Source organism: Gymnodraco acuticeps, unplaced genomic scaffold (genome assembly GCF_902827175.1).
Source record: "Gymnodraco acuticeps unplaced genomic scaffold, fGymAcu1.1, whole genome shotgun sequence".
Taxonomy (NCBI): Eukaryota; Metazoa; Chordata; class Actinopteri; order Perciformes; family Bathydraconidae; genus Gymnodraco; species Gymnodraco acuticeps.
Genome location: NW_022990023.1, coordinates 5,140,548 through 5,158,380, shown reverse-complemented (window position 1 = coordinate 5,158,380; position 17,833 = coordinate 5,140,548). Strand labels below are relative to the sequence as shown.

The 17,833-nt window shown below is 39.7% G+C and overlaps 1 protein-coding gene across 2 annotated transcripts; it reads left to right on the top strand.

Moving 5' to 3' along the window:
• Window positions 1-12,986: 12,986 nt before the first annotated feature.
• dlx4b (distal-less homeobox 4b) lies at window positions 12,987-17,594 on the top strand. Of its 2 annotated transcripts, none has more exons than XM_034214496.1 (3): window positions 12,987-13,565; window positions 14,322-14,515; window positions 17,032-17,594. In XM_034214496.1, the coding sequence occupies exons 1-3, from the start codon at window positions 13,241-13,243 to the stop codon at window positions 17,284-17,286; spliced, it is 774 nt and encodes a 257-aa protein (XP_034070387.1). In that variant the 5' UTR covers window positions 12,987-13,240; the 3' UTR covers window positions 17,287-17,594. The 2 variants fall into 2 exon arrangements, with proteins under 2 accessions (XP_034070387.1, XP_034070386.1); XM_034214495.1 differs by having other exon boundaries at window positions 14,319-14,515.
• Window positions 17,595-17,833: the final 239 nt, after the last annotated feature.

The window sequence follows — 17,833 nt, the reverse complement described above, 5'->3', positions numbered from 1 at the left end:
ATTGTCCGATCCCAGAATGATGTATTATTTTTTGAGTATAAATATTAATGTGTTTATCAAAGCTGGTAAAGGTGCAGCAAATGTATTTACTGCAGGTCAGCTTGTTAATGCTATTCCAGATGTAACTAAAGTCCTTTTTAAGTTGTTTATATATCATATCATATCTGCAAAGTAACTACATAAATGTAGTGGAGTAGAAGTACACTGTTTATCTCCTGAATTGTAGTAGATTAGAAGTACAAAGTAGCAAAAAATGGAAATACTCAAGTGCAAGTACCTCAAAATTGTACTTAAGTAATTGAGTAAATTAGTTACTTTAGACCACTGCAAAGAAGCCACACAACAAATCCTCAAAACCTTTTTCCAGCCGGTTGAATTTTATCGATTCAGTTTACCTTTTCTTTTTTGAATGATCCAAAGAAACCGGCGATTTAGGGCAAGAATGTAACAGAGAGGGAGACAAAGAAGGTGCGTTTTAGTGAGGTTCAAAGATGGAATGAGCAAGTCTCCAAAGCTTTGATGTTTCTTGGCAGGCTTCAGACAGCAACTGACAATCTGATGATCCGGGTGCACACAGCCCTCTTTTTTTCTTTGAATTCCCATCACAGTCTGGCCCCAGTCGTCTAGCCCTCCAGTGACAAACGCTTTAATATGACAAGGTTAAACACCTGAAGCACTGCGGGCAAAATGGTCACGACGAAGCCGGGCTCAGGGGAGCACACTTTGAACGCCCCGCGGCTCAGGAGTTTACTACGACCGCTCACTTATTCATGCTTGTTTTACATAACAGCTCTTCACTTTGTTCCTAAACTTAGCCTATTTTTGGGGAGGGACATGTTGGTGTAGTTAAAGCTGCTATAATCAATATTTATTTGTTAGAAATGCATCACTAAACTAACTACCATGTGAAAGGTGTTGCTTGTTGTGAAAAACGTGAAGGTAATTATGCACTGAATCTTCAGCTTTACAGAGCTTTACTGATGCTTCAATCAATCAATGTTTATTTATACAGCCCAATATCACAAATGTTACATTTGTCTCAGTGGACTTCACAGTTTTTACAGAATATCAGTATGACAATATGACACCCTCTGTCCTTAGACCCTCACATCGTACAAGGAAACACTTCCGGAGAAACCCCACAGTTTAAAGGGAAATGGGAGAAACCTCAGGGAGAGCAACAGAGGAGGGATCCCTCTCCCAGGACGGACAGACGTGCAATAGATGCCGTGTGTAAATCTAAGACATAATACATTTACAGCGTAGGTAGACCGAATGTTAGGAAATGCATGTGTCTGTAGTAAGAAGATGAATCTACGAGGATGTCAACAATCTTGTGGGAGCCATCAGGGAAGTAGTGTGATGAGTCAGGCAGGACCACAGTGACAGGTTCAGCCACGACTCGAAGTCCAGGACTCAAATCCAGAACTCAGGATAGAGGATCCAGGACACAGGATCCAGGACTCAGGATCCAGGACTCAGGTCTAAGGATCCAGGACTCAGGACTAAGGATCCAGGACTCAGGATCCAGGACTAAGGATCCAGGACACAGGATCCAGGACTCAGGATCCAGGACTCAGGTCTAAGGATCCAGGACTCAGGACTAAGGATCCAGGACTCAGGATCCAGGACTAAGGATCCAGGACTCAGGATAGAGGATCCAGGACACAGGATCCAGGACTCAGGACTAAGGATCCAGGACTCAGGATCCAGGACTCAGGACTAAGGATCCAGGACTCAGGATCCAGGACACAGGACCGCAGCAACAGGATCAGCCACGACTCAGGATCCCGGCATAGATAGACACCAACATTTTGGGGGAAGCTGGGTTATTCGGACAGAAGGAAGAAGTAAGGTGTCCCCCGACAGTCTAAGCCTATAGCAGCAAAACTAACGTGTCTACGTACATGTACTCCCTTAGGATAGGTTGAGGGAAAAGGGTAAGAAGTAAGGAACAGAGGTGGAGAGGCACAACGTGTCTAGGCTTTTGTCTTTGTTTTGGTTTTCGGGCCAACACCTACCTTTTTGATTCTGCCGGCACTGTTTTTAGACACGTACAGGAGCTGATTTCAGTGTAAAAGCTCTAAAAACACACTGTGCTACCTGCCCAGCATCCAACAGCATGCAAAGAGACAAAGTAATTGACTATTTGGTGAACATTGTGCAGAATTAAGCTAGATTTTTTTTCTAGGAGTTGATGGAGACCAAAAAGGGAGATAAAACATATGGATATTGGAGGTGCATTCAAATAAAGCTTATGTTGCTCCCTAACTGCTGGATATGTTAATAGCCAACTGTGTTTTTGCTTACTTTGCATATCAATTCAAAAGGGGATTAACAAATGGTGTAACTATTGCCTTATATTATTTCCTATAACTTATTATAAATACATTTAATTCTCAAGAGCAGCTTTCTTAAATTTGTTATATATTTTTGTTCAACTTACCTGAAACAAGTTTGTCAGAAAGTGGTGTTATTAGTTAAGCGCCTTAGATTTTAGGGTTACACTTGTATTAAATTTGTTTTGTTAGTATCAATTTTCCACTTCAGTTGAGTCATTAAACTTGTTACTATATACTTATCTCCTTAAAACATCAAGCCATCTCCAATTCTTCTTTTACTAACTGTTGCATTGAATTACTGAGGAATCCTCCCATGCTGCGTTTTATCTAAATACAAAACCAAATGATACCTTCAACAGAAACATATCTTTATATCAGTTTGCCAGGTTTTCCTCTGAGAAACGCTGTCATCCGATAGGCAGACTGAGTGCTGCAGGGCCATTGTGTCCTGTCGAGGTCACAATGGAACTTAACACTTGACAGAGCCAGGGCTTGTTGTCAGGGCTGAACTTGATCCCGTCAAGTTGTTCCCATTGAAGAGCTATAAAGAAAGGGCTTTGACCTCACGGCTGTGCCAGCTCTATATCTGGCCAAATATTATTTCAAAGCATATTCACTCATAAAAGGAGAGCTGCTGTAGGTGTGTGCTGGAAACTTGTTTTGACACGTAGGTCACAACGTTCCTTAAATTCTCACAGATCTCTTTTTTGATGTCGGATTTAACAGTGGAAGATGGTGTGTTTACTGTCACTAAACTGCCTGGATGACCCATCCTGCAGCCCGGACAGAAGTCCCATGATCCTCCAAGGCACGTCAAGCCCTCCATCAACTTCTGGTATTTCAAACTGACGCTTGCCTCGCACACTGTTGCCCTGCAGACCACAAAAGGGGCTTTGCGTTACCCAGAGGGGCTGGTAACTTCAGATGGATAATCCCTGGACCTGGTAAACCGGTCTTCCACAGGCAAACCTAAACCTCCTTAGTTTGGAGCTCTGTGTGTGTGTGTGTGTTTTTCCCCTGGGCCAATCATTGTCCGGTATGTTCAGTATGTCAGCTCATCTGCTATTAAGAGAGAGAAAAGGACAGCAAAACTCTATCAAAGTGCGTCCTTCAATTATTTTATTTCCAGCTTGTTGAACCTAAAGGCCTTTCTACTTCCTTTGTAGACATTGTGAATTATTTTATATTGTTTCTCGAGGAGATTTATGGCCTGAAACATCATTTTCTTCACAAATGGCCTGAGTAGATGCCCTTAAAAATCCTGCAGGAATGTTACGTCAAAAGCCTCCAGATGCCACTCCCCCAGCTGTTTTGACCCCAGATGATCTCATGTGCCAACCCAACCTGCAGGTTTCTCTCACGGAGACGACTGTCTCTCGGCCACTCCTCCAGCCGCCGTTGCCACCCTCTTGTCGCCCCGCTGATCCGTGCCAGCTTACAGCTTTTGTTTATTTTAACCGACTTTTCCCTCTGGCACCGGGGGCAAAGATTTACAGTGGAAAAATATAGTATATTTTCCCCCCATGTTGAGCTGGGGAGCCTGGAATGTGTGTTTGGGCAAGATTTTTGTGAGGAGTGTGAAAAAACAACAGAGCTGTAAACACCAAGGGTATAGACCCAGACTGGCTTCTTTGTTCCAGATGTGGAGCAGGCAGGGGAACAACTCAACTCAAACACAACGCACCCCCATACTATCCATCGGGGCATAGTACATTTACTCTGTACTTAGGTACTGTTTGTGCATATTTTACCTAAGTATTTCCATGTATTGCTTCTTTATACTTCCACTCCATTACCTTTTAGAGGCCAATATTTCATTTTTTACACTTTTACTTTTCACATATAAGAATACATGAATGTTTTGATGTAATACAGTATGAACCCTGGTGTTCCTAAGTATCCAAAATTGCCCCCACATTGACAAACTCATTGTAAAAAGTATCTTACATGTATTTATTTGTGATAAAAAAACTGGAAAATTAAATATATATCATGATACTTTAAAAAGAGCCCTAACCAGTACTTTTACTTTTGATACTTTAGGTACATTTTACTTAAAATTATCTTAGAAGATAAAGAGGAAGACATACGTTAACAATCCAAGGGAAATTCAATTATCTATCTTTTAATACACACATGACATGTATGTATTAGTGTTAAAAAACAATTAAATATGATATTTTTTGATAACATATACTGAGATTTAAGAGCAGTATACTTCCACTATTAATATTTGAAGGCCATTTGGCTGATAAAGCTTCTGTACTTTTACTTAATATTTTTGAATTCAGGACTTTTGCTTGGAGTATTTTAAGATTGCAGTTTTTTCACTTTTTTAAAGTACTTTCTTAGAGTACTTCTCCACTAATACTGTCCATCACTGGGCTCTCAATGCACGTATGTGGACATGTTACTGCGTGATTCTGCAGCTGTGTGTGTGTGTGTGTGTGTGTGTGTGTGTGTGTGTGTGTGTGTGTGTGTGGTGTGTGTGTGTGTGTGTGTGTGTGTGTGTGTGTGTGTGTGTGTGTGTGTGTGTGTGTGTGGTGTGTGTGTGTGTGTGTGTGTGTGTGTGTGGTGTGTGTGTGTGTGTGTGTGTAGTGTGTGTGTGTGTGTGTCGTGTGTGTGTGTGTGTGTGTGTGTGTGTGTGTGTGTGTGTGTGTGTGTGAGCGAGCTCCCCACTGGTACCAAATGCGCCTTTAAGCCGCAACCAGACAGCTGAGGAAGGTTAGAAAAGGAAAGAAAAAAAATCAACAATATTTTAGACATATGCGCGGTCCCTCTCCAAATGAATCCGTTTAAATCAGGTGCTCGGGTTGCAGCACAGGGGCTTATAGACGCGTATTACGGTAAAGGATTCCAGACGATGTTCAACCAATCAATTAAAAGTTTAAGTCTAACAGTGCGCGCGATGCTGCTGTCATCCCGCCGGCTGGAAACCATTATGCCACAGTGATGAATCCGAGCCACACAGCAAAAACCACAGTGTACATTGTAGAGTACATTTAACACCAGTCTCGGAGTGTATATAGGTCCAAGAGTTTGGTGTTCTCTGAACACTGTCAAAAATAGTAAAATATAAACTCCAAATAAAGAGTTAGATTTGAACACTTTGGGAGTCAAAATATACGCTGCAGTTGACCAGACACACTCCGCCATTTCCCACGCACCGGGTTTCACTTTTAGTCTCAGGGGTTAATTGTTTGTGTACTTTGGACTCATTGATTTTGTTTTGTAGTCCTATTTTTGTTTTGTTGTGCGTTAAGGGCTCGGTCTAATTTTATCGTCTTTTTAATTGTGCCAAAAAAGTGACAACTGCATGTATTTATTAGATGTTTTGTTTGTGCAATCATGATTTAATTTAATTTACAAATAATAAAATGCGGTTTGAAGATTCCCGAAAAGGTGCACGTGCATGCAGAGGGCCCCATTTGTATTGCACAGTTTAATTAAAACAAACTAACTAAATCAACCAAAAATAATATAGTTATTTACTAAGCATGACATGTTCTTTATTACTTTATTTGGAGACCTACAGTTGCACAAACAAATGCTGGATGTAATTAATTATTAATTATGATTATGATTGTTTTAATGACATATTAAGCTTTCCCTTTAGTTCCAACATTGTTGGAAATGAATAATGGAAATGCAACATAGATAGATAGATAGATAGATATAGATACTTTATTGATCCCAAATTGGGAAACACAGGCATTCAAATCGTTCAATCTTTAAAGGTGAAAGAAAGTATAAACATAATACAATTAAATGAACTAAAAGAACAATAAAAACAACATGTTTTTATGAATGATCTTATTTCTATTTGTCAATTTGTAATTCTAGGTTAAAAAAAATATCAATGTTGAATAAACATTTGAAAGTAATTGAACAGTCCAAGATAATTGGAAATATTAACGTTTTTTAATTTCCAGGTAAAAAATGGCAAAATGTATATCCATCAAATACATTAATTCATTTTAATACAAAATATATATATATACTTTTGCAAAATCCAAAAATGAAATCCTTATTGTGTTACAATTTCAAAATAAAGGAGTTATATTCCACTTATTGCTATCTTAAAATTGAAAACTCAACGCATTATATTTGGCATTTGCTAAATATTTTTAAATAGAATCCAAAAAGACAAGACTCAGCTAATGGGGATGTTATAACTTAAACCAGACATAAACTCCTCCCACTGCTGTCAGGCCACATCAACAGCAGGTAATTATTGTTTTTCTTTTAACACAATAAATCAGTCAATCGAATGTATTGCAGCCATATAAACAGATCTCAGAAGGAGAGATTACATTACATGAATTAGTAAATTACACGACATGAAAGAACGCAATCAACAGGTGTGTTCCTTTAGCTGAGCCCTGTGTACAAACTTGATCTGTGTGTGCCAAGAGCTTCAAGCATGAGTGACGTTGATCATGTAACACCGGTGAACTCTCGGGGCCCTCGTGGACACACACACACACACACACACACACACACACAGCAACATGGCTGCACTTGTGGAATGAGACGCTGGCCGTGCAGTGCAGATATTAGTGTTTCTGTGTGATGGCGCCTGGAGGACAGATTAGGACGTTCATCCTCTGCTCGGCTCCGGCTCCTCCTCCACTGTCTTCTTTTTCCTGAGGCACAAAACAGTCAAAGGAAAAAAAAAAACCGTATTGTTTGCTTTGTGTGATGCAGAATGATTGGGAGACAGTTTGCAGTGGGAGGTGTTGCAATGACGGAAAAGGCAAAAGCTTGGATGAGAATGGGATGTTTTGAAAGAAAAGCAAAAATAGGAAAGTAGACATATCCAAAAGTCATAATACATGACTTGATTTTCATCTTGTGCAGAAGTGGGTTATTTAGTTTTCATGTCACCAGAAGGATTGGAAAACAGTTTCCCAAGGAAAAATAAGGCAAAAGCTTGAATCAGAATGGGATGTTTTGCTAGAAAAGCACAAGAAAGCAATAAAGTACATATCCAAAAAGTCCCAATACATGACTGAAAATATATCTGGTTTAGATTTTTTGCAGAAGTGAGTTATTTTAGTTTTCATGTCACCAGAAGGATTGGAAAACAGTGTGCAGTGGAAGGTGTTGCAATGACAGATACGGCAAAAGCTTGAATCAGAATGGGATGTTTTGATAGAAAAGCAAGGAGAAGGAAAAGGGGACATATCCAAAACATGACTGAAACTATATCTGGTTTTCATTTTATGCCGAACTGGGTTATTTTTTTTCCATGTTTCTCACAGCTTGGCCACAGATTGATGCGTTTCTGGTGGGATAATTGTGTGAAAACCACACATCATGGTGGTACAATGCAGAAATACGACATGGGTCTTCATTCCTATCTATTATGTGGCGAGCTGAGCTGTGATGATGAATCCCGGCCTCCTGCAGGGGTCGAGGCCCGTCAGTACGAGAGCACGGGCCTCAGCTACACAGGGTTACTTGTAAAACATGATGTGCCATGTGGGGAAGATCACAGCAGTTGCCTGGGAATGTGCTCTGTGTTTGGACACAAAGAATGCTGTCACCCTGCATCAGACCTGCTTGATGGACAAACTCGACGGGGTTGCGTGTGTGAGAGGCAGAACACACCCCTTTGTCAGACACACCTCTGTGGAGTGTGTGCAGCAGTAGACGCCACTGAGTCTGCAGCTGCATTCAGGAGTATGACTGTTTTAAACATCATCCCTGCGTGTGTGTGTTAGGACAGCGAGGACTCATCCCTGCCCTATGACTGCAGGGCTCGCCTTTGTTCTTCCGCCGCAATACAGACATAATTACAAGCCTTTAAAGAGCCTCCCCACTTTGCTTTCTCCCTGTCCCACCTCTCGTGCCCACACCTTTGGCCCTGCTCGGTTTCGACACATATTCGCGTCCAGGATTCAAATCCTCTGCATTAAGCTGCTGGAGCGCCTCACAAGGAGCCGTGCACAAATGCCCATAGGCCTCCGAGTCTTCAAAGCTTTAGTGTTTATCTTCATTTGGCCCCCTGATCCCATTCATCTGTCAAAAAGTGTGACTCTCCTGTGAACTGTACGCCCACAAAGGTTGTTTTCCCACTCATAACACAGGCTCTAAATGCAACCCTGCTCCTATGGCTGTCAGTCACTGTTTTCCAAATGCTGCTCCCATAATCCCAATGCTGCTTCTAATAGCCCAGCGCGATATATTTTCCCAGTGATGATCTACAGCTGCGAGGACTTATGTGTGAATCTCACGGCCACAATATGAAACTGCAACCTTTCTTCCTTGTAACCAACAAGGAATATGTGGCTTTGTGCGCCAATTTTATCAACAAAACAAGGACAAATTTGAACTTAATTTGAGTTATTAGCACCAGTTATTATTGGTAGGTTATTGTGTTAAAGGTTGTTTTCCCACTCATGACTGAAAAAGCTGACTTTAATTAAATAAATCATGTCAACAGAGTCCAGATAACTGCATTAGGTTAGTTGAAAGCATAATATTAAGTTTAAATATCAGGTTCAACTTAATACTATTGCTTTCAACTAACCTAACCATTTAATTAAAGTCAGTTTTTTCAGTTTAGGCTCTGAAAGCAACAGAAGCGACACTGTGCGACCAAAACTCACTGAACTAGCAGCCAGGAAAGAGCAACAAACAACTTAGTAAGATACATAAAGAAAAAGTACATCTGTTTAAAGGTGGCGCTGGACTTTTTCGCTGGATCTTAACATTTCCGTCAAAATCCATTATTGCCCGTCGGTCTGTAACGGGGGGGGGGGGGGGGATTCGGGCTCGTGAACTGTAGCGCCGTGTTATGCATGCCCACTGCACCTCGCGGGAGCGCGCACAGCGTAAAGCAAAAACTCACAGAAGAATATTCGGTTAACACGGCCACTGGTTTACAGTACTGTTTCACATGGGTGTTGATTTTGCTCTCAAAGTGCACCAGATTGATGCATTTAACTTCAACATTTAAACACAATTCACATTCGGCATTTACATAATAATTTAGTCTAGCAATTCAAATAATAGGTTCTAGCCCAAATTATATTGCACTTGGAGTTGGCATGCTACTGCAGATTAACCTAACCATGTCTGTTATTCACAGGTGTCCTGGGAACAAACACATTGACATTGCTGGCAGCAGGGCAACCTCTTCTTACAGGTGGTAAGTATATAATCAGCATATTTTTCTTTTTATCAAGTTTGAAGTTTTAGCACATTGTAATCTTAAGAACTGCTTGACTTTGCTTGATTTACATCAGTAAATTACTAAAACATAGGTGCATATAGGCTATGTTATGGTGGTTGCCATAACATATAATAATACAAGTATTTTTTTCTTTGATTTTCAGATTACAACAGTACATGTGGAACTGCAAAGATTGTGGTACGTCAGTGTCTTCTAGGTTCCTGTTGTTGAAGCATTTGTTGTAACTAATGTAACTCACTCTCTCTCTTACTCACTCACTCACTTTGTGCAGGTGGAGTAAGAAAGAGCTCATACAGTCTAAGGATGTATTTTTTTATTTTAGTATGTACTGTGATGAGCCTGACAATTGGCTTGTAGGGTAATTTGCTCTCTGTTAGGAATGTTTTTGAGTTTTGAGTTATGTCTAATGTTTTCAGACATTTGCTATTTTAAGGAAAATGTCTGAAACCCTTTGAAGTACATTTTTGACCATTTGTGAGGTTCTGTTTTATAATGTGTATAATGTGTTTTAATCAGTCAATGTTAGAGAGACAATGTTAACTTCTCATTTTATTCTAATAAAGGTTTTTATTAGCACAATTGTGTTTCTGTGACTTAATGGTTCTGTTAGACTAAATGTAGTGTTATCAGCATATTATAATTATGTGACCAAATTCCATGCAATTGGATTAAATAGAGCCAACATGGTAAACACATATTAGTTAAGCTAAAGTAACATATGTCAACCTCAAGTATTACTTTTACATTGGATGAATGAGATAAACATGTGTTGGATTAACAACAAAGAATCATGTATTATGTACATATTTCATTTAAATTAGAGTATATCATGTAATTGCGTGGAATTTTGTCACGTAATTAAATCATGTTGGTTTAACAAATCATTTTTTTGAGTGCCTGCTGCTTTAGCTATCAGTCTCTGTTTGCCAAATACTGCTACCATAATCCCAATGCTGCTTCTAATAGCCCAGTTTGATATAATTTCCAAGTGATTACCTACAGCTGTGAGGATTTATGTGTGAATCTCACGGCCACAATATGAAACTGCAACCTTTCTTCCTTGTGACCAACATTTTTACTATAATATGTGGCTTTGTGTGCCAATTTTTATCAACAAAACAAGTCGAAAATGGAACTTAATTTGAGTTATTAGCACCAGTTATTATTAGTATTAGGGTATTGTGTTAAAGGTTGTTTCCCCACTCATGACATACACTGAAAAAAATTACTTTAATTAAATATATCATCTCAACAGAGTTCTGATAACGGTATTAGTTGAAAGCAATACTATTACGTTTAAATATCAGGTTCAACTTAATATTATTACTTTCAACTAACCTAACCATTTAATTAAAGTCAGTTTTTTCAGTTTAGGCTCTAAAGTTAACACCTGCTGCTTTAGCACTTTAGCCACTGTTTGCAAAATACTGCTCCCATAATCCCAACACCGATAATGCTGCTCCTAATAGCCACCGTACGATATAATTTCCCAGTGATGATCTCCAGCTGTGAGGCTTTATGTGTAAATCTCGCGGCCACAACATGAAACTGGCCTCTCCGCAACCTTTCTTCTTAGTGACCGACATTTTTACTATGATAATAATATGTGGCTTTGTTCTGGCTGGCTTGCTTTGGCTGAGGCCTGTGGGGAGTCGGGAAGCAGCCCAGCCCCCAGAAGGCCTTCTTTTGGGATTCCCAGTAGTTGCAGGCAGGGTAGGACATGACCAAAATGAGGGGGTTGGACAGCAGCAAAGCACCACCATCAACCCACCAAACACTTTCACTGCAGCTCATATGATTCAGCTGAGAGAAATCTGTATCGAACTGCAACACATGGTCACTGTCCTCACTGGAAATATAGCCTTGCAGGCAGGAAATCCACTCTTTTTCTCCTCCCACTGTGTTGTGGATTTACTCTGCTTGAGAGTGAGTCAACACGGGGTGAGAAATGGAGACAGGGCTGCTCTTTGAGCCTCTGGTCACTATTTTCTCCCCCGCAGAATATACACATGCACCTTGTGTTTGCTGACTCTGCAGTCTGTACCACTCCGTCTTCTCTTATGTTTGCTTTTTTAAATATATATAAAGCCTGACATTTAGTAAGAAATAGTGACATGTTGGATTAGTATTTTATATTGAATTTAAAGCATTCAGAGTTTGTCATTCTTCTGTCTTCTTCAAGTTCAAATCTTCATCCTAATTCGTTTTAAGAGTAGTAAAATAAACAATTAAGCTTTTTTTCCAGCCACGTTTTGTGTTATTAATTCTTTTGTGTATATTTGTATTGAAGACACACAGACAAGACATTTTGGTACATCAAATGGGAACCTAAAGAATAAAAACAACCAGTGATCATCTCAACTTGCCTTTTGCTTTTCAACCTTTTCCATGTTGGTTCTTGAAAGTGTACAAATCCAACTTTTTGTGTAATTTATATCCTGATGCACTGATTTTTAATGATGGTTACTGTGCATCAGTTACCCCCTAATCTGTCTGATTTATGTTGAGACTGGGATTGAGGAGGGTAGAATAAACTGTCCTCAGTGAAACAAGCCTGAGTTTGACAAAGCATGCTTATGTAATGATGTGGCCATATGGGCCTTTGATTTTATTTTATTTTTTTATGCAGGCGATGTCCATAAATCTTGCTAAAAAAAAAAGGAGATGATTTCTCAGTGATCGCGAGACTTTAGAGTCACCGTGACTTTATAACTTTATAAGAGGCCACGTGAATCTTTCATTAACCTCAATTAAATTATATTAATATTTAATTACAATGTCGAAAATCATAAAATCACCTGTTTGTAGTTTTCGTTTGAATCAATTCCTAGTTTCCAAAAACGTTATGAATGATTACAACACAAAACTATTATTGAAATAACGGAAATATAAATGATATTTTTGAAGAGTATTAAGGGGAGTGTCAATTTTATAAACGAAACAAGAAAAAAAGGAATGTTATTTGAGTTATTAACACAAGTTATTATTATTATTAGACGATTTTGTTAAACTGTTATCCAGATTAGATGCATATAATGTCACTCCTAATCCCCTTTTATATTATATTTCTAATATAGTATTGGGCAAATCTGTGTCCTGATTATCGAACAGTTTGTCACATGCAAAAACTAAAAACGTGTCAAGTAAGAAATTAAATGAAAAATCAAATAAGCCTTAAGACCCCTAATGTATTACATATTTTATAGATCAGGTATGTTTTTAAAGGAAATACAGATAATATGAAATCTGACATTTTACGCATTTCAACTAAATGGAATAATCAACTTGATGGCATTCTAGAAAACCCAAATACAATTTCTACATATAGCCAAATATTTTCATAATGTATAAGGAGGAGGGCCCCATGTTAATGAGGTTAATGGCGGAGCTCCAGTGACAGCCGGCTGCTGAGCACCAATCAGAGGCTGAGCAGAGTGTGTGAGGCTCCGCAGGCAGGAGGTGTTTGAAAGCCATGTCAGCTCCTCCAATGATGTAAAGAAGGATCGCTTTCGCTTTTATTCGATTATTCTTGCCTCTTAAAACACTTGTGAACATGCACTCTGTAACTTATTACAGCGGGAAACCTGTTTTCACCAGAAGAGCGTTGGACTTAAGTGTGGATTTGTTCAGAGTTTGACCGAGAGAACTCATGAGAACGTCTTCAGAGCGACGGCTTTATGGACTCGCGTATTAGCTAATGATGTCTATGGGTTTCATGCCTCCTGACAGTCTGAATGCCTCAGACCCCTCCAAATCGGCCTTCCTAGAATTTGGCCACGGACATCTGGGACACCAGCAGCACTCCCCGGGACTCTCTCATATTTACCCCGTTCACGGCGTGCATGCTGCTGGACATTCCCAGCACGAAAGTCCTTTCCCTGGCAGCGCATCCTATGGCCGATCTTTGGGATACGCCTACCCCGGCGCTGGGAACTCTCATCCCCCGTCCGCGTACATGTCCTACCAGCACAACAACCACAGCAACAGCAGCAGCCTGGCCCACGGCAGGTTGGAGCACACAGGTATGTGGGAAAGTCAAATGGAAGTCAAATCAAGTGTTCGGTTCTAAACTGTATCATTAATGGCTATAACACTTTTGGCCCCATGCGTAATTACGCACAGGGCGATAATCCCTCTAATATTTTCCCAGTACGAAATATCACTTGAATGTTAAGTAGGCCTAGGTATATCAACAAGAGTTATTCCCCCTGGCATATTGAATATGGTGTATTAAAAGTTAAATTAAGGCATGGACGTCACCACCGTGTCCAAACAAGGCCTAGCAGCCAACCCACCGCCTCTCAGGGATGCTCCCTCTTCTTTTTATATGATGAAGGCACATGCTGCCATTAATTTGTATTGACGATCATTTGTGTTGGGTAATTTCAATGATAACCCCATGTACATACCTCAAGAACCTTTACCCTCATTGTTAGCGAAACATTCCAGAAAACCATTCCAGAAAACAGCAGGCCTTTCATCTCTGTGTGATTTAATAAAACTAGACGTTTAAAGCATTGTGAAGCTTTAATATGATAGTTAGTTCAAAGTCATGTTTCAGGGATTTAAGGCCCTGGAATGATGTGTTTATAGCATGCAGTGCGGAGCCTGTCAGGCATTATAATTCCTATTTGTAGTAAATCTGTCAAATTAAAACCATGCTAATGTTGTTCCAGATGTTGTTGTCTGTCTTATTTTACTCTCAAGTGTTACATATTTTAGTTTTGACCTAGAGATCAATATTAAAACCTTCCATTATTCCACTATCCCTTCAGCAGAGCGGGAGAAGTCCACGGTGATTGAAGGCAGGGACATCCGTCTGAACGGAAAGGGGAAGAAGATCCGGAAGCCCCGCACCATCTACTCCAGTCTGCAGCTGCAGGCCCTGCACCAGCGCTTCCAGCAGACCCAGTACCTGGCCCTGCCGGAGCGCGCGGACCTGGCGGCCAAAATGGGACTCACCCAGACTCAGGTGGGCCTTGAACTCGCCATGGGCTCCTGAATGCATCAGGGGAAAATATAATTATATTCGTCCCACCGCGGGGAAATTAACATTGCTCCTGCAGAGAGGACAATGCAGATAAAATACGGAATCAAAAGGTGTTTGCTAACATAATAAATAAAAAGGCAAGCTCACGTTAAAACGTTAAACTATATAATTAAAAGTAAGACACATTAAAGGTACGAAAAATAGCAGGATAGTAGTAAGTGAACGTATCTAAAGAGATAGCAGCCAATAACATTAATACATTGTAAAAAAGTAAATATTGTACAGTTTTATTTTACAAAGTTGTTACAGTCTTAAGTATTGCAGTAGAGTGTGGGGTCAAAGATATGCACAATATAATCCTATACTTATTATTTAATAAAAAATACGTTTGTTAAATAATCTCACTATATTATTCTGCCAGAAATACAAGGCACTCCGATATTTAAAATGTAATGGCTATCTTAAATGGCAAGTGTTTATATGTAGAGTTAATCTAATCTAATTTAAATCCAACTTTAAATCCAATATGACTGAGAGAAAGTGGATGTTGAAACACTCGGAAAGGAAACCTCTTATTGCTGCATTATTTAAGGATCAAGGAGCTTGAGCAGATCAAATGAGGAACTAAATTGTTGTGATTTGTAACTCGATCCTTTAATGCAGGTCTTATTTACTGTGCTTAATTTCGTGGCTGTATTCCCTTTGTCAACCCTGGTCCTTGAAATGCTCTCTGAGAATGAATCAAGGCACATGTTACACAATTATTATAAGAAAAAGGTCTGAAGAAATCGGTGTGTCACCTTTTAAAATATTTTACAAATAATGCACTTCCTTATAAGCTTTATTATCATTTATTTACCGCTTTTTAATTGAAATTACACTTGTAATACGTCTTTACTCGCATTGTGTAAATAACACGTTTGGAAATGCTGAACATTTAAAAGAAAAAAGGCATCATGGGAATAATTTGACGAGCATGAGTAAGCATATGTTAGAGACACGTGTCGTTGTCCTCTTATTCTAAACTTGGACATAAAAAGGTCTTTTGATGCCTTTTGGCTTTTGTTTAAACTTTCAAAATAAGAGATAAACAAACTGTTTAACTCATTCATCTTAACTGCCTCGTCCATATTTTTCTTAATCTCTCTAACTCAACAATGATCTCACATGCTTTTGTTCCTCTGATCTTTATAGAGTGTTTTATTTGGCCCTTTTAACGCACTTTATGAATATTCCCACCATTGTTCTCGCGTAAAAATAGCCATCTTATTTTGGAATCAGCAGAAATATTTAGCGACCTACCACAGCACCCTTTAAGGCTGTGTTTTAATTTCAAAATGCCGTTTAGTCTCGGCTTGTTGCTGTCACACTCGTGCTCCATTGGAGTCATAAAGCAGCGAACAATAAGAGGGCTCAGTTTTAATGGCACTTAAACATGACGCTGAATGGCGAACAATGCAGCGGGAGCAGGCCTGGGATTTGCGGGAACACAACACAAAGAAGAGGAGAGTTATGAGGCTTTTATTGTTCCCGATATTCACTTGAGGCACAAAGGGGTTTAATAGACCGGTAAATATGCTAATAAAAGGCCACGTGCGGTATTTTTCCTCTACATTATTTCTGATTGTTAAGATAAAGATAAGATATACTTTTATTGTGAAATTCATTTGTCTCAGCAGCATATAGACAAGCAATGTGAATTAAAAACATACATCAAATACAAAATAAATAAGCAAATATATGTATAAACACTGTAAGTCATGATAGACAGATCAGTAGGCCTATATCAACAGTGAAAATATGCCATATCTATTGAATATACAATATTAATATACAGATTTAAAGGTGGGGTAGGTAAGTTTGAGAAACCGGCTCGAGATACACTTTTTGTTATATTCCATGGAATGCTCTTAACATCCCGACAGCAATATCTTAAGTGCTTTGACAAAAAACCCATTAAAAAATGTCATCTGTGGAAGCCGTAGTACTGTAAAAAGCACGACCAGTTATTTTAGCCGGCCCGGCTAAAATAACTGGATGGCCTACCTGCCTGTCAGCCTTCCATCTGGGCACAAACTTATCCTCGTGCCCTCATGGTCATGTGCGCGTTCGTGTGTGTTGGAGGAGGGGCTCTGTAAGGAAGTGGCAGATTTTCTCCGGTTGTGTATTTTCAAATTCTAGCGATCTCGAGCCGGTTTCTCAAACTTACCTACCCCACCTTTAAGTCACTGTACTTTGATAGGCCAGCCCACAACTAACACAATCTAAACAATGTAAGTTATTTAGCAGCAGTTTTACCGCAGTGACAATTATGCGCATTTTCTTTTTGGGTGAAAATGTGGTTTCAGAATAAGCCCTCCCAATATTCACTTGAGGCCCACAAGCGTTTAATTGAGTGGTAAATACGCGAATAAAAGGCCATTTGCGGTATAATCTTGTTTTTATGAGTGCTGATTCTTCACCGCAGTGACAATTATGCGCATTTTCTCTCTTTTTAGGTGAAAATATGGTTTCAGAATAAGCGATCCAAGTATAAAAAGATCATGAAGCATGGCAGTGGGTCAGAGGGGGAGCATCTCCACAGCACGAGCTCCATCTCCCCGTGCTCCCCCGGCCTCCCCCAGCTCTGGGAGGTCTCCATGGCGAACAAAGGGGCCCAAATGCACCCGAACAACTACATGAACACTTTTGGTCACTGGTATCCAAACCACCACCCCCACCAGGATGCGATGCCCCGGCCTCAGATGATGTGAGTGGATTGTTATTGGTGTGGCGCGTGGAATGAACTTCCTGGTTCTATATTGAGGCCTCCCCCCCCCCCCTCCTCTCAGAACTGGATTGTGTTTAAATGTGTGTTTTTAATAGATCTTGTTTATATTCTGTGTATTTCGTGTGCGTTTTGGAATTAAATTCAACACAGCAAAATTCGACCAGGTTTCAAATATATATATTTTTTAGGTTTGTTATAATATCGCTGCAACTTCTGCTGCAGAACTCTCTGAAATGTGGACTAAGTGTGCAGTTTAAAATGGGAATCTGGATAAAGACTTTCAAAAAAATATATTGTGTGGATGGGTCTACTTTTTTGGCTTTCATCTGTGTGGTCCAACATGTGCCCGAGAGGGGTCTGCAGACAATATTTCTAAAGACGAATATAGATGTGATTTTATCGATCAAACAGTGAAAAATAAATATAAATGTGTGGCATCAAGACTTGGAATAAACGCGTATACATACAGCGAGACTGGCTTGCTGTAATGAGCAGAGTTTTCAAAACCACCCACAGCTTGGCTCGTGCTA

Coding starts and splice junctions, on each gene's coding strand:
- dlx4b (XM_034214495.1), top strand. CDS start 13,241: ATGATGTCTATGGGTTTCATGCCTCCTGACAGTCTGAATGCCTCAGAC. Junction 13,566..14,318: donor CGGCAGGTTGGAGCACACAG/GTATGTGGGAAA, acceptor CTATCCCTTCAG/CAGAGCGGGAGAAGTCCACG. Junction 14,516..17,031: donor TGGGACTCACCCAGACTCAG/GTGGGCCTTGAA, acceptor CTCTCTTTTTAG/GTGAAAATATGGTTTCAGAA.